We start from the raw sequence: 14,040 nt of genomic DNA on the forward strand, positions 1-14,040 counted from the left end.
TCGGTGAATTCCGTCTCAACTTCGGATATTTCCGGCCGTGACAAACTATCCGTATTTCTAAACTAAATATGTAAACGCTTATACCGTATTTCTGGCCGTGAAAAACTATCCATATTTCTAAACTAAATATGTAAACCGCTTATACCATATTTCTGGCGGTGAAAAACTATCCCCGATGGCCAAGAGATTTCTAAAAAAATAATTCTTCGTCAATTTTAGAATATTGGATGCCGTTTTCACCTTCCGAAACGCGTAATAAGCTTTAAAATTTTTCTTTTTCAAATGCTCGAATCTCATTGGTTTTGGTGTTTGGTGACGATTTTCGGTGAAGATAACGAGGTTGGTCTTAACGTATTTTAATTACAAATTAGAGATTCATTAGATTGTGAATCAAAGAAAGACGGGTGAAACAAACTCCTATTGAACTTTTTCGCAATTGGTTTATGCAAACTTCCGCATCCGGTCAATGGCGGCCTCCAGTGCGTGATTTGGTTTTAGAAATATTTTTTCAAATGCTCGACTCTCATTGGGTCCGGTGTTTGGTGACGCGTTTCGTTTAAGATCAACCTCGGCCCGCACGGGCCTGGTAATACCTTCAAGTATTTTAACAATAAATTAGAGGTGCATAGGATTGTGAATCAAACAATGACGGGTGAAAGAAACTCCTATTGAACGTTTTCAATTTGTTATGCATACTTCCGCATCCGCAAGTTGGCGGCCTCCATTGCGTTCGGAATTCTCAAGCCAAGGCATAATCAGGTTTTCGACATAATACGTACGCGTTTATTGACAACACCGGCTTCGCCGGCTATTACCAGGCCCGTGCGGGCCGAGGTTGGTCTTAAAGTATTTTAATAATAAATTAGAGGTGCATAAGATTGTGAATCAAACAATGACGGGTGAAAGAAACTCCTATTGAACGTTTTCAATTTGTTATGCATACTTCCGCATCCGCAAGTTGGCGGCCTCCATTGCGCTTCGGAATTCTCAAGCCAAGGCATAATCAGGTTTTCGACATAATACGTACGCGTTTATTGACAACACCGGCTTCGCCGGCTATTATGAACTACAAACACGTGTGATTAACTTTTTAAACAGTCGCTAATGCTCTTTAAAACACTAAATTAAGAAATTTGGAGGAATCCCAACATCCGTGAAGTAAGGTTTACTTACAGAACTGAGCGAAGATCTACTGTACTCTAAATAACCCACAAATGTTGGGTTAATAACATGGCCTTTCCTGGCGCTAACGTGGCGTTTTTCGTAGTGAACTTTTGAAACAAGCTCCTTCTGTTCAACGCGAAACTGAAAGGGACAAGCTCGGGCTGTGCTCCTTTACCAAGCAGCTAGCTAGCGCTTGCCAAGCCAGCCGTTCTTTCACGGTTTTGAATGGAGTGCTTGCTCAAATGCTTAAACCACTTGACGATCTCTCCACAAGAAGCTTGGTAAATGAACACACACCCAATGTTCTTGAGACCCGACCATAGATCGACTGTAATCGAAATACCCCAAAGAGGAATGACCCTTCCTGGCTCTCCTGTAGTTAGCAGGTGGACTAGTTTCACAAATCTCAATCAACAGTCTTCCATTTGTGAAAGTCTCAAGAGCAGCATGAACCGTGCAAGGTGTTAAAACTCATCAGAACATGTGCAGGTGAGCATGATGTTCACCACCTTGGCCATCTGTAGTCCCACATGTTTGATAACGGTTATTTACCTTTTGGCAGCTCTCAACGTTCTTCTGTTGCTGTTCCTCATGTTGTTGTTGCTGCTCCTCGAGCTGAAGTTCCACTTCCGACAAGATGCTGGTAACGTTTTTGAGATCCGCCGAAAGTTTGTTGTTTTTCACGGTGATCTCATCGAATTGATCATCTTGCATGATCAAGCGTTCTGAAAGAACCTCGACCTGTGTGGTAGAAACATTGCGCTCACGAAGAGACAGAAATAGCATAATGAAGATAATAATTCACACATACAAGCAACGATAATTATAATTGGTTGGTAATTAGTGGTAATTAGTGGATTCCAGCTCTAATTGGTGTTCCTTTTTCTGTCCCTTCTGCACCTCTCGTTTCGCTAGCAATGCATCTTTTTCTTCCTTTCCCTGATTCTCTTCTTCCTTTACTCCTTGCATCTCCTCTTCTTCCTTTTATTGAAACTCCTAGTCTAAGCAGAGCAGATATTTGGCCACAATGCTGGTCAGGTCACCACTCCAGCTCAGCGTACGGAAGTTGGGGCAGGAATTTGAAATGTGTTCAGGTTGCCAGCGATAGTTTGCCTCCTCTTTGTGAAGTACATCGTGGGATCTTTAATGTCCACCAACTAATTCTGGCATACGGATGACCAGTTTAACGTCCATCCGAAGGACGACACACACATTGATGAATCACAGGGCCTATGAAACACCGGAATGACAGTTTATAGCTGGGTTGGGATTCAAACCCAGGCTAGACAGCTCACATCAACGACTAAGATATCTCATGGGAACTAAAAAGGAAGAAATAATTGGAATAATAAATAAATGGAGTAATACCACCAATTATGTCATCACGTAATTATAGCACCACCGACTTGCGTCGCCTCAACTCACACGTACATCACTTGATAAGACTGAACTTTTATTCTCGAACGTTTTCAGAACTTACAAGACTGATAGAAACACCATAATACATCACAAAGTACAAAATTGGGAAATCGCAAAATCGTCGACAGAACGACTGTACGTTTGTGAACTTGAAACTTGTACCAAGTTTGATTTAAATCCCATCAGCTGTTCTCAAGTTATCACATTTTACCTGACATGACCTCTGACCTCACTAAAATCACCAAATCACCTCAATTCTCACATTTGATGCCAAAATATAAGAAGTTCATCTTTGCATCATAATATATACTTGTACCAAGTTTGGGCAAAATCCCATTGCCGGTTCACAAGTTAGAACAGCAAAACATTTTTTCCGAAACAGGACCTCTGACCTCTTCCCCCCAAAATTTAATCAGCTCATGTTTACATCATTATAATACCTGCACCAAGTTTGATTTAAATCCCATCAGCTGTTCTCAAGTTATCACATTTTTACCTGGCGTGACCTCTGAACTTTAATTTGTTGATGCCACAATCCAATCAGTTCATGTTTGTATCATAAACACTAACACCAAGTGTGTTCAAAATCCCATTACTGGTTCAGGAGTTGGCGCAGCAACATAATTTTTTACTTAACATGACCTGTGACCTTTAACCTCTTGACCAGAAAATCTAATCAGTTCATCTTTACATCATTATACATACCTGTGCCAAGTTTGAATTAGATCGCTTCAGTCATTCTCAAGTTGTAGACCTATCACAGATACCTTTTGACCCTTTAACCTCTTGACGCCAAAATCAAATAATTTAATCTCAGCATCATAATACATCCTTGTATCAACTTTGGGCAGATCACATCACTGGTTCACAAGTTATTGCGGTAACAGGATTTTTCCAAACATGACCTCTGACCTTTCACCTCGTGACCCCAAAATCTAATCAGTTAATCTTTACCTCATTATACATACCTGCACCAAGTTTGACTAAGATCCCTTCAGCAGTTCTCAAGTTATCGCGGTAATGAAAACCTATCACGGACGGACGGACGGACAACCTGAAAACATAATGCCTCCGGCGACTTCGGTAACAGAGGCACAAAAAGGAAATTGAATGTCTTGCTTACCACCACCTGCTGCACCTCGTACTCTCCAAGATCAGGTCTGCAATAACTACCATCAATGGAAGTAGTCTCATCACCGGAAGTACTCTCATCACCGGAAGAACTCTCATCATCTTCACCATGACAGAGAGAAGATCCTGGAAAGAAGAGGAAAAATGAACATGAAACAGATATTGTGACAGAAAAAGATCAATGGACAGAATATCACTAAGTTCAGATATGGGGGAGATTGGGAGGGGAGGGGTGAGTTTGGAGATTAGGAGGGGAGGGGTGAGTTTGGAGGAGAGGGGAAATTGGGAGGGGAGGGTGGAGTTTGGATTGTAGAAAGTGTTGGACGGTTAGTGGAAAACGAACATTTATTGCAAAATGAGTGTTGCCTTGTTCAGTTACATTATCTGATACTAGTGATACCAGATGGTGAGTAATATCAGACCATCCCTGTTGCTCAAGGACTGGGGAGGAACTTTTAGATGTCAGGATGTATTTAGTTGATCCAGGTGATCCCAGTGCATTCTTACAGGCTGACTGGCCAAGTTCACACTGTACAGGTATTCCTAGTTGGTTGGGTATTCCGATTCCGACTGAATCCGATTCAATCATACACCATCGGGTGTTTACATGTCGGGATGCATGAACAGTGATGATCACTTGCTGATTGATTGTCGTGAACCAAATGGACATCAAATTGAGGATTGTACAAAACTCTAAATTTCCATTCTCCATTCCATGAGACACAAGAGACACATTCTCTCGGGCCTCTGATCTGATGCCATATGATCTGAAGCCGCTCTGCATCACTGTGGATAAACCATCACCTCTCTGTAGCATGGCCGTCTGATTCTGAAGAGCTGGTGGTCGCGATGTGTGATGCTGCTGTGATTCCATGATCACCATAAGAGCATCCACTTCCGGGATCCCATCATTCCGTCTCCCGGTGCTTCTGCTCTTCGTGTAGTTTTTTCCCGTGCAGGCTGTGAATGAGTTAACAAAATCATTACCAGATGGAGTGGCAATTCCTCAAGTTAATTTAATTTTATTATTAGTGTACTTTCGTAAAATGTCCCCAATCTCAATTCCAGAAGCTTGAACTTACAGCATTTGTTGCGATGTCGGTGATTCTGGAAGCCATTTATGATCTGTAACACAAAGAGCAGCAAACAATACACATTAAGAGAGGACCTTGTGTCTTGGCATATTTTTGTTGGGTTGTTGTTTTGGGATATTTTAAAATTTAAAACCTGACATTTCTCAATCTTGACTGAGACTAATCACAAACCCCACGGTCTACTCCTCCACCAAGTAGCGATGGATCCTTGGGTATATGACCTCCTGCTGTTTAGCATCACTTGTTCAATCTGAGGTGTAATTCCGTTTGGGACTGCATTTTATCACTTGAACTTTTTCACCCAAAATAAACTCTGAAATGGTCTGTCAACGAGATTGTTAACCAAAGCCCATGAGCTTATATCACTTTTATACCTCGATGATGAGGCTGAGGAACACGACAAGTGTAATAAATTTTTGGTAATTCATCATCATTCCCATCTGCCAGTGTTGAGTGGCGGCTCGGTTGAAGTACTCGCTCCAGGAAGATGTTAGTCCTGTAAACAAGAGCAAAGAGAGTGTTAAAAGGCTTATTTCAACTTTCATTGATTCAAAGATACATACATCAATTAGGGGACAAGGATATTGATATAAACATCTGTGTACTTGAATGTGAATTACAAAGACATTGGTAGACAATGAACAATTCCATCGCACGAGGGACCTGAACACCTATCTTCCTTGGCAACATGAGCGAGGAGTTCAGATAAAGACCACCAGCAGATTAACCCAGAGAAAGTGGTTTCTTGGTTTCATTGTGCTTCAAATAATAGGAGATAAGTTATAAATGATCAAAACTAGACAAGGTAATTTACCCGAAGTTTCACCTGAAGAAAAGGTAATTTACCTGAAATTTGCCTGAAGAAGGGAACTTCCGCTGCCGCTTTTGCAGGCGAAGTTGTGTTTTTTCGAAGATCTCCACGCTCTCCATGCTATCAAAGTTAAGTAATTGTTCCCGTTTGTATTTTTGTCAAAACTGTATTTTTATGTCACGGTGTGTGTACTTACTATGTGTCTCTAGGAAGATCTTGGTGTAAATCATGCACACCTGTATAAAATCGTCGGTTATTTCCTGCCACGATTTTGAGGCCTGGTCTTTCAAGTTTACTGCCTTGAGGCCTTGTTGTCTTCTCTCAGCGGTCGATTGTGGTCCATTTATTTTCGTTCTCTCACAGTTTTTCCGAGTCTTCTTTTCACCCCATACTTCCCCCGAACATCTTACCCTTTGTTTAAAATCTTAATTAAAAAAATACATATATATACATTATTTATTTCCTTCTTTGTTCGTGTTCGTTCGTTCTTCCAACGTTTTCAAAAGGATCTCTGACTTGAAAATCACAAGAAACTAATTTTGCAATAAATGTTCGTTTTCCATTTATAATTGTCCAACACTTTCTAAAATCCAAACTCATCCCTCCCCTCATAAACTCCACCCTCGCCCCTCCCCTCCTAAACATCCCCCTCACCCCTCCTCTCCTAAACTCCCCCCTCACCATCCCCTCCCAAACTCCCCCCTCACCCTTCCCCTCCTAAACTCCACCCTCGCCCCTCCCCTCCTAAACATCCCCTCACCCCTCCTCTCCTAAACTCCCCCCTCACCATCCCCTCCCAAACTCCCCCCTTACCCTTCCCCTCCTAAACTCCACCCTCGCCCCTCCCCTCCTAAACATCCCCCTCACCCCTCCTCTCCGAAACTCCCCCCTCACCATCCCCTCCCAAACTCCCCCCTCACCTCGCTCCTCCTAAATTACACCTTCACCCCTCTCCTTAAAAACTCCCCTCTCCCCTTCAAATCTCCCCACTCGACTTTTTTTTCTCCAATTCTCCCTTCTCCCCCCTCCTCCTCAAAGCATCCTCCCCGCTTCCTCTCCCTTCCAATTGTCAACCTCCAACTCCTCCAAACTTCTTCCTCTCTCTGCCCCTCCCCACCCCCCTGAAACAACACCTCGCTGTGCCTCACCCAATCACCATCAAACCCCTTGTCCTCCTCATCCTTCCCTTCCTCCGAACTATTCTGAAATCTCTGACACACCTTCAACAGCTCTCCCTACCTCCTCCTCCTCTTCCACATCTTACCCGACCCCTCCCCTCCCCTGTCCTGTATCCGATGCTCCCCCTTCCTCTTCATTAACGGTATGGACCTCAAACATCTGGGGCCTTCGCTCAAACTTGATTGATCTCTCCATTCAGGTTGCTTCTGACAAACCAGACTTGATCTGCTTAACAGAAACTTTCCTCCTTCAAGATGTCTCTGATTCCTTAATATCTCTCCCTGGTTACTCCCTCCTCCGGTATGATAGACCTGAGCCTCGTCCTGGTGGTGTGGTTGCTATCTTTATCAAAAACTCTCTTCCTCACTTGCCCTGCACTGCCCTCTTTCCATCTCACCCCCAGGAGTACCTCTGGCTACGGCATCCCCTTCGCTCCCACCTTTTTTTCATGTGTGTGTTGTACCGTCCACCAAACAGTGATGACTCCATCTACATCTCGCTGTCTGACAACATGGACCAACTTCTATCCACTCATCCCAACCGTCTCTTCCTCATATGTGGTGATTTCAACTGTCACCATGCCAGTTGGCTGGGTGTGGGTACCTCTCTCACCAGTCATGGCTCTTCAGCAAAGGACTTCTGCGACCAACGGGGACTGGCACAATCTGTCAATTTCCCGACCCGGATCTCAGTCAATGGAGTATCTTCTCTTCGAGACTTGGTTATGACGAACTTCACTGCAAATGTCTGCTGCTCTTCTTCTGCTCCAATCGGTTCATCTTACCACATGCTTGTTCAAGTGTAAGCTCTTTCACGAGCCTCGATCTTGTATACAAAAAAAAGAAGTGAATAAACATACTTACATTTGTGGTGTTCTGTTCAATGCGTGTGAATTCGATTCAATCTGCAATCTCATCATGTATGGCAAATAGAACAAAGATGAAAATGAACATAATGGAACATAATGACTTACCCTGAGAGAGTTTTGATATCCAGTTTGTTTTCCGGGGCTGCGTTAGAATAGAAAGAGCAACAATGTCAAAAAGGATAGGTTTTCACTCATCTTCTTCTTCGAGTTTGAGTCCTCGAGTCAAAGTTGTACTCTCTCACAACAAGCGCACACAGATGCACTCATGCACACAGACGTGCACACACACCACAGGATGGTCTACCAGCCAAACTCCTCAGCCCAAGGGGTATCCACTCCATGCTGATGACAACCAGTGAGCCAGAAATATGTCCCTGGATTGATCCATTTCCTCAAGAGGTGGGCTCCTGATTTGCCAAATAAAAGCCTTCTGAAGGCGTCTAGGCTGATTGTTGCTACAGTTAGCGGTGTAGCAGCTGGTACTGTATCAGGCAGCGGTGGTTCTGTGTTTTATTACAAACTGCAACTGAACTGGTTTACCGGTTTAATGTTATATATAAATTTTAACCTTCATCCCAATATAGTATTTTATATCACGTACCTGGAGTCATCCATGCCATCTTACCTTCAAGAAAGGAACAAGGTTGAAGAGTCTTTTCAAGGGATGGTCGGAAAAACTTTGAGGTTTCTGGAGGACAGACACAAACAAAATATCTTGATGTACCATCTGCACTGCTAATCCCAGTGAACATGCAAATAAATAACAAGACGCAATCACGTCTCTCACCCACAATTGGAGGGTATAACCAATCCGCTCTCACCTAACCAATTACCCCAGGTGGCTAGGATTATCAAATAAATCAAGTCCCATGCTCTTCCAGCGAAGAAAGCTGCATCAAGTAACCAAGAAAAGCTACACACGGTTATAATCTCATACAAACATGGGAATCCCAATGCCCCCCCCCCCCACCCCCCTCTCGAAACCATCTTATCTTCAAGAAGGGAACATAGTTGAAGAATCTTTCCCAAAGATGGTCAGAAAGACCTGGAGGCTCCTGTACGACAGACAGAGATAAACAAAACATCTTGTATCAGTCAAAGTGAATTTCCTGAATTGTGTTTTACTGTCGAAGGGAAAGTACCACCCGGAAATGTGTACGATGTAAACTCAGAGCTCGATACAAATTGTCCATCAGCTCTTTCTGATGCACATGTGGTCACTCAGAAGAACAACATTGGGACGATTGTACCTGACGAGATTGTTTATGTTTGTGGCGAATGATGTGTGGAGACCACAAGGTTTTAAAACACCACGTCATAAGCTCTGTCTGGACAATGTTATTATGTTGTGGAAGTGTGCGTTGGAAGAGATATCGACTCAGGAGATACAAAGTTATTCCACAGCCGACTCACCTGCCTTTCCCACTTCCCTACCTGTTTGTAAGGTTCCTGCTGGTGTCCTTTATCTCTGCTCTTTGAATTTTACCTCCTCTTATAAAACACTTGTGTACTGTTGCTTACACGGAAAATTTGTCACATATTGATGGAGTGTTGTTTGACGTCATACCTGAAACGTAACGAGGTTTACCAGACTCTCGGAGATGTATCCGAAATATCCTGGCAGCTTCTATATGAGAGAGATGGAAGCAAAAAACATTTTGGATCAGGAAAACTTATTTGGACCAATTGGTGGTGAAATCGGACACACACACACACACACACACACACACACACACACACACACACACACACACACACACACACACACACACACACACACACACACACACACACACACACGACGAAGTCGGTTCGAAAAACTCAGCTCCAGCGAGGTGGAAACGAGCACCTGCACATTTTACCATCCACATGGAAGGTTTTCGAACCGCACCTTTAAACCAGGTAAAACGTATCACAGCCTGATTTCCCTCCTCACTCTTCATTTGTTCCTTCTCACTTCTTCCTCCTCGTAAATCTTCCCACTCCTTTAAAGCTCACCTGTTGAAGTCCTAGCAGGTAACCGAGGTTGAAGTAGAGCATGAAACAACAAATCAAAGCAACGAGAAAGAAACACGTCCTCGCCATCTTGAAGCAATGTTTCAAATGCGATAAATAACTGTCGCTCTGTGACGTCACACACTCATGCAGTCACGCCCATTCGTGACTTCACAATTAAGGGTTCTGATGGCTGTCGCTTCTAATAGTCGAATTGAAATGGAATTTAATTTCCAGTATGTTCGTTAACCCATTGATGATGAGCCCTCGTCATTTGTTTCCATATATTTACGCCCGCCAGGGAGTAATGCATCCGATCGTGTCCGTCCATGTGTGTGTGTGCGTGTCTGTGTTTGTGTGTTTGTGAACAAGATATCTGGAAAAGTTCTGAACGGATTTGGATGAAAGTTGGTGGGATGATTTCCCTTGGGATAAGGAAGAATTGATTAGTTTTTGGTGAAGCTCAGGATGTTATTCCGGATCCAGGAATTTTCTTTGGGAATTTTTTCAGGAATTTTTTTTTCTGTTTTCCTTTAAAAACCATTCTCTCTGCAATAATTGGAGCGATTGAGAGCAAATTTTCACCATAGGAGGGACTCGGTCTGTACAATATTTTTATGGTAATTATGACGTCACAGGCCATGTGGTTCGGCCGCCATATTGTTTTGAGTGAAAAACACTAAAATCCAATTTTCTCCAAAACGCCTGAACAGATCGAGGCCAAACTTTGCAGGCAGAATCGCATACCCATGACGAACAAAAAAGTCAACGAGCATGACGTCATGCATCACATGGTTTCAGAGTTATATAACGTTTTTAAGCACAAACATTTAAAACCTAGCTCCTCCCTCATTTGTGATCCAATCGAGGGGAAACTTCACAGATCTGTTCAGCATATCAGTCTACTAAAATGTCCTTTTGGAATTTGCGATAGGTCACGTGGTTTGGCAGACATCGTTAATTAAACGCAAATAATAAAAACATTTATATCTCTTGAACCATGAAACGGTTCATTGATTGCATTGCAAACGATCATTGATCGCTGTGAAACTTCATACTGTAGTAGAAGTCATGAAGAGTAACAAGTGTGCAAAATTTGAAGATCATTGGATGTATGGTCTGGAAGCTAGAAGTTGTTATTGTGTGAAGAAGAAGAGTCTTCGACTGTGGCGGATTAATTATTTATCACATGTACAGACTTGCAGGCATCGTTTGACACAATCTCCCGGGTTAATTTGAACCTCAAATAAAATTATAATTCCAGATTTGTCAATGGCTGAGGTATATTAACAAACGAATAAAACAGATTTGGCAAAATTCGAACTTTTTTTTAAAAGATCGCATATTCACCCAGGGTTGTGAGAGGCTGAAGAAGAAGAAACCTCGCATGGGCTTCCCAGACCAAATAAATAATTCTCGTTCTGGCTCTGCGATTTTCAGGTTTATTACTCCCGCAAGGGAGTCCGTGTGTGTGTTCGTATGTTCATGTGTTCGTGTGTTTGTGAACAAGATATCTGGAAAAGTTCTGAACGGATTTGGATGAAAGTTGGTGGGATGATTGCCCTTGGGATAAGGAAGAATTGATCATTAGTTTTTGGTGAAGCTCAGGATATTATTCCGGATCAAGGAATTTTTTTGGGAAAGATTTTTCTGTTTTACTGCATTAAATCTTTTATTCTTATTCTTAAATGATGTTTTTCTCCTCCAATTCCGAGATATATCAAAATAAATTCTCTGACAGTTCGGGCCTACTTTCTTTTTCATTTATTGTTTTGGGGAGAAGGGATGTTAAACAAAACGTATTATTCCAACTAAACCCACGGCGGGAGTATGCGCTCTACTTAGTGGCGTTCTAGTTCCCATTATAATTATTGTGGTATCGTGTTATTCCGTCATTTTTCAAATATTGTCACCATGGTTACCAGTCATTTCAGAGCCGGTCAATCCCTTGGCCTATGTAATTAACATCTTCAGAACTGTCTATATTTTTGCGGCCCTGGGTTTCGTGGCTACTAACAGGGGTAGCATCAGTTGACCTCAAATTTACAGGGCCTGAGGCTACCGCGCATGAACTTCTTGTGCCGCAGCAGGTCGATAAATCAACCGTGGATACCAACCAGTCAATCAGTGCTTCAGTGTCCGCCGTCTAATACCGTTGAACTACTTTTGTTGTGCTTTTGTGCTACCCTCTCTTCCCCATCTTGTCTCCTGCTCCCTTTATTATATGTTTTATGTGTCTGTTTTTTGTTATTAATGTTAGCTCTTACACGAGCCTCGATCTTATATACAATTTTTAAAATAAAAACAAAAGTAACATAGGGCACACGATATTAATTATTATGCATAGGGACTTTGTGGCCACCCTGTACAGGTGCAGGTGAGGTGCGTGTAATGCGGATGATGCAAGAGGACGCGCGAAATTGTGTGTGTGTTTAAGAAAGAACGATAAAAATAAAAGAAAGCTGAGAGAAGAAAGTGTCAGAGTAAACTCAAGAACCAATAAAGAAAATAAATTTTCAACCTTTAAAAATCGTGTGAGTAAATTCTGATTTTTTTGTTCTTATTGTACAAATTATTCACCTGTACAAATGAGCTGTGGACACTAATGAGGCGTGAATGGCGATTTGCTTAGTTTCCCGGCATGCCACACGATCCTTTTTCCCGCCTCCTCTCTCGGGGATATCGTTGGCCGCAATTATATGTCCGGATTTGTGGACGGTGGCTTGCAAACCGAGCCTCAAGGTCGGTGTACGGTGGCGTTTTAAAAAAAAATACAATAAATACACGGTGTAGGGAGGTGAAATTCGCTGAACGTGACGTGCAAAGTGTGCAGAGTAAACTGATTCTTCATTTACGTCTGTGGGATGTCAATCCAAAACACCAAAAAGACCCTTAAAGATCCTGAGGGTGCAGTGGATCTCAAAGACCAAAATTACCCAAAGACCCATATGACCGAAAATACACGAGGACCCCAAATATCCAGAGGACCCAAAAGACTTTACTGTTTCTCAGCTGTCCCATTGGAATTCCTGCAATTTGGCATGAATGCAGACGTTTCTCATCACCTCAAACATGTTTTTAAAAAAGCTTGCTCGTGTTCAGCTTCTAAATCATTTGGTGAATGATGGCTGTTTGCTTTGACCTTCCGATGGGAAGAGATGGTAAAGCTACTGTGATCTCAATGCAAATTTGATGGATTGTGCTCCCAAACCAACAGAAATCTCTTCCATTGAACTTGAAGTGTTGACCACAGCAGAGGAACGAAATCTGCACAATTCATTTGTGGGTTTTGCAGTAGCTTAATAGGATTTGTGTTTACCCAATAACCATTGGAGCACATGACATTGTGGGCGTGCGTTCCCACAGTCCGGGCTTTTTGCGCTTTGTGAATGTGCTTTGCAAGATGGCCCCGCACGAACGTGAGGCCTTGCTGCAGTTCACCACCAGTTGTTCATCGTTACCTCCTGGTGGCATGTCGAACCTACATCCCCATCTCACGATTGTCAGAAAGGTGAGTGAAGTGCAAAGTGCAGAGTATTCCAATAAGAACCCCTCCTATCGTGCGTGGCAATGACATGTGCTTGTCTGTGTTGTCATTGCATAGTCTTATTAAAAGTTTTTTACTGCGTAGCCCATCGGGCAAAGCCGTCGAGAACAGTGTTTGTCTGTCCGTATGTATGTATGTATGAATGTATGCCCCCTCAAACGTACACCAATCAGAGTTGAGGATCTGGTCACGTGACAGGGGTGATGTGATGTCATTTCGGCGGTGCGACGGCTGACTCCACACACCGCCATTTTGATTCCTATGCCGTTTGATTCCTATGGTGCATCCTGATTCAGAAAGTGGATGGGAGGGTTGTCCAGTCGGTCTTTTCGGAGAGACATCATAAGAGTGTGAGCTTTGTCAGGATTGAAAGACATGTTCCACTTGTTTGCCCAGTCTGTGATTTTGTCTAGGTCTGCAGAGAGTGAGGAGGCTGCAGACTGCCAATCTGAGGGATGAGGAATGGAGCGGCAGAGAGTGGCGTCATCAGCAAAGAGATAGAGAGGATTTCCAAGAGAGTCGGAGAGATGATTGATGAAGACCAGAAAAAGCACAGGGCCCAGAACACTGCCTTGGGGAACTCCAGCCTGAACAGGAAGAGGAGATGAGAGAAACCCATTCAGGGCCACGCGTTGACTACGACTAGAGAGGAAGTCCGCCAGCCATGCATGGAGATTTCCACAGATACCAAAGGAGGAGAGTTTGGTGAGCAGAGCGGGGTGCCAGACCGTATCGAAGGCACATGATATGTCGAAGGAGACAGCTCTAATTTCCTGTTTGGCATTGAGGACCTCCATCCATTGTTGAGACAGCAGAAGCAGCATGTCCAGAG

General features: G+C 43.1%; 1 protein-coding gene across 1 annotated transcript in view; it reads right to left on the reverse strand.

Moving 5' to 3' along the window:
- The window catches only part of LOC137431110 (uncharacterized), a 55,391-nt gene extending 46,821 nt beyond the window's left edge, over positions 1 to 8,570 (reverse strand). Inside the window, exons 1-6 of the mRNA XM_078782672.1 lie at positions 8,292 to 8,570; positions 7,772 to 7,808; positions 5,183 to 5,304; positions 4,797 to 4,839; positions 4,519 to 4,674; positions 3,707 to 3,840 (exon numbers count right to left, since the gene is read on the reverse strand). Coding sequence (XP_078638798.1) covers positions 3,707 to 3,840; positions 4,519 to 4,674; positions 4,797 to 4,839; positions 5,183 to 5,304; positions 7,772 to 7,808; positions 8,292 to 8,393 — 594 coding nt within the window. The 5' untranslated portion in view covers positions 8,394 to 8,570. The remainder of the gene's footprint in view (positions 1 to 3,706; positions 3,841 to 4,518; positions 4,675 to 4,796; positions 4,840 to 5,182; positions 5,305 to 7,771; positions 7,809 to 8,291) is intronic.
- Between the last annotated feature and the right edge of the window lie 5,470 nt (positions 8,571 to 14,040).

This window comes from Myxine glutinosa, chromosome 7, assembly GCF_964187855.1.
Source record: "Myxine glutinosa chromosome 7, kmMyxGlut1.1, whole genome shotgun sequence".
In the NCBI taxonomy this organism is placed as follows: Eukaryota; Metazoa; Chordata; class Myxini; order Myxiniformes; family Myxinidae; genus Myxine; species Myxine glutinosa.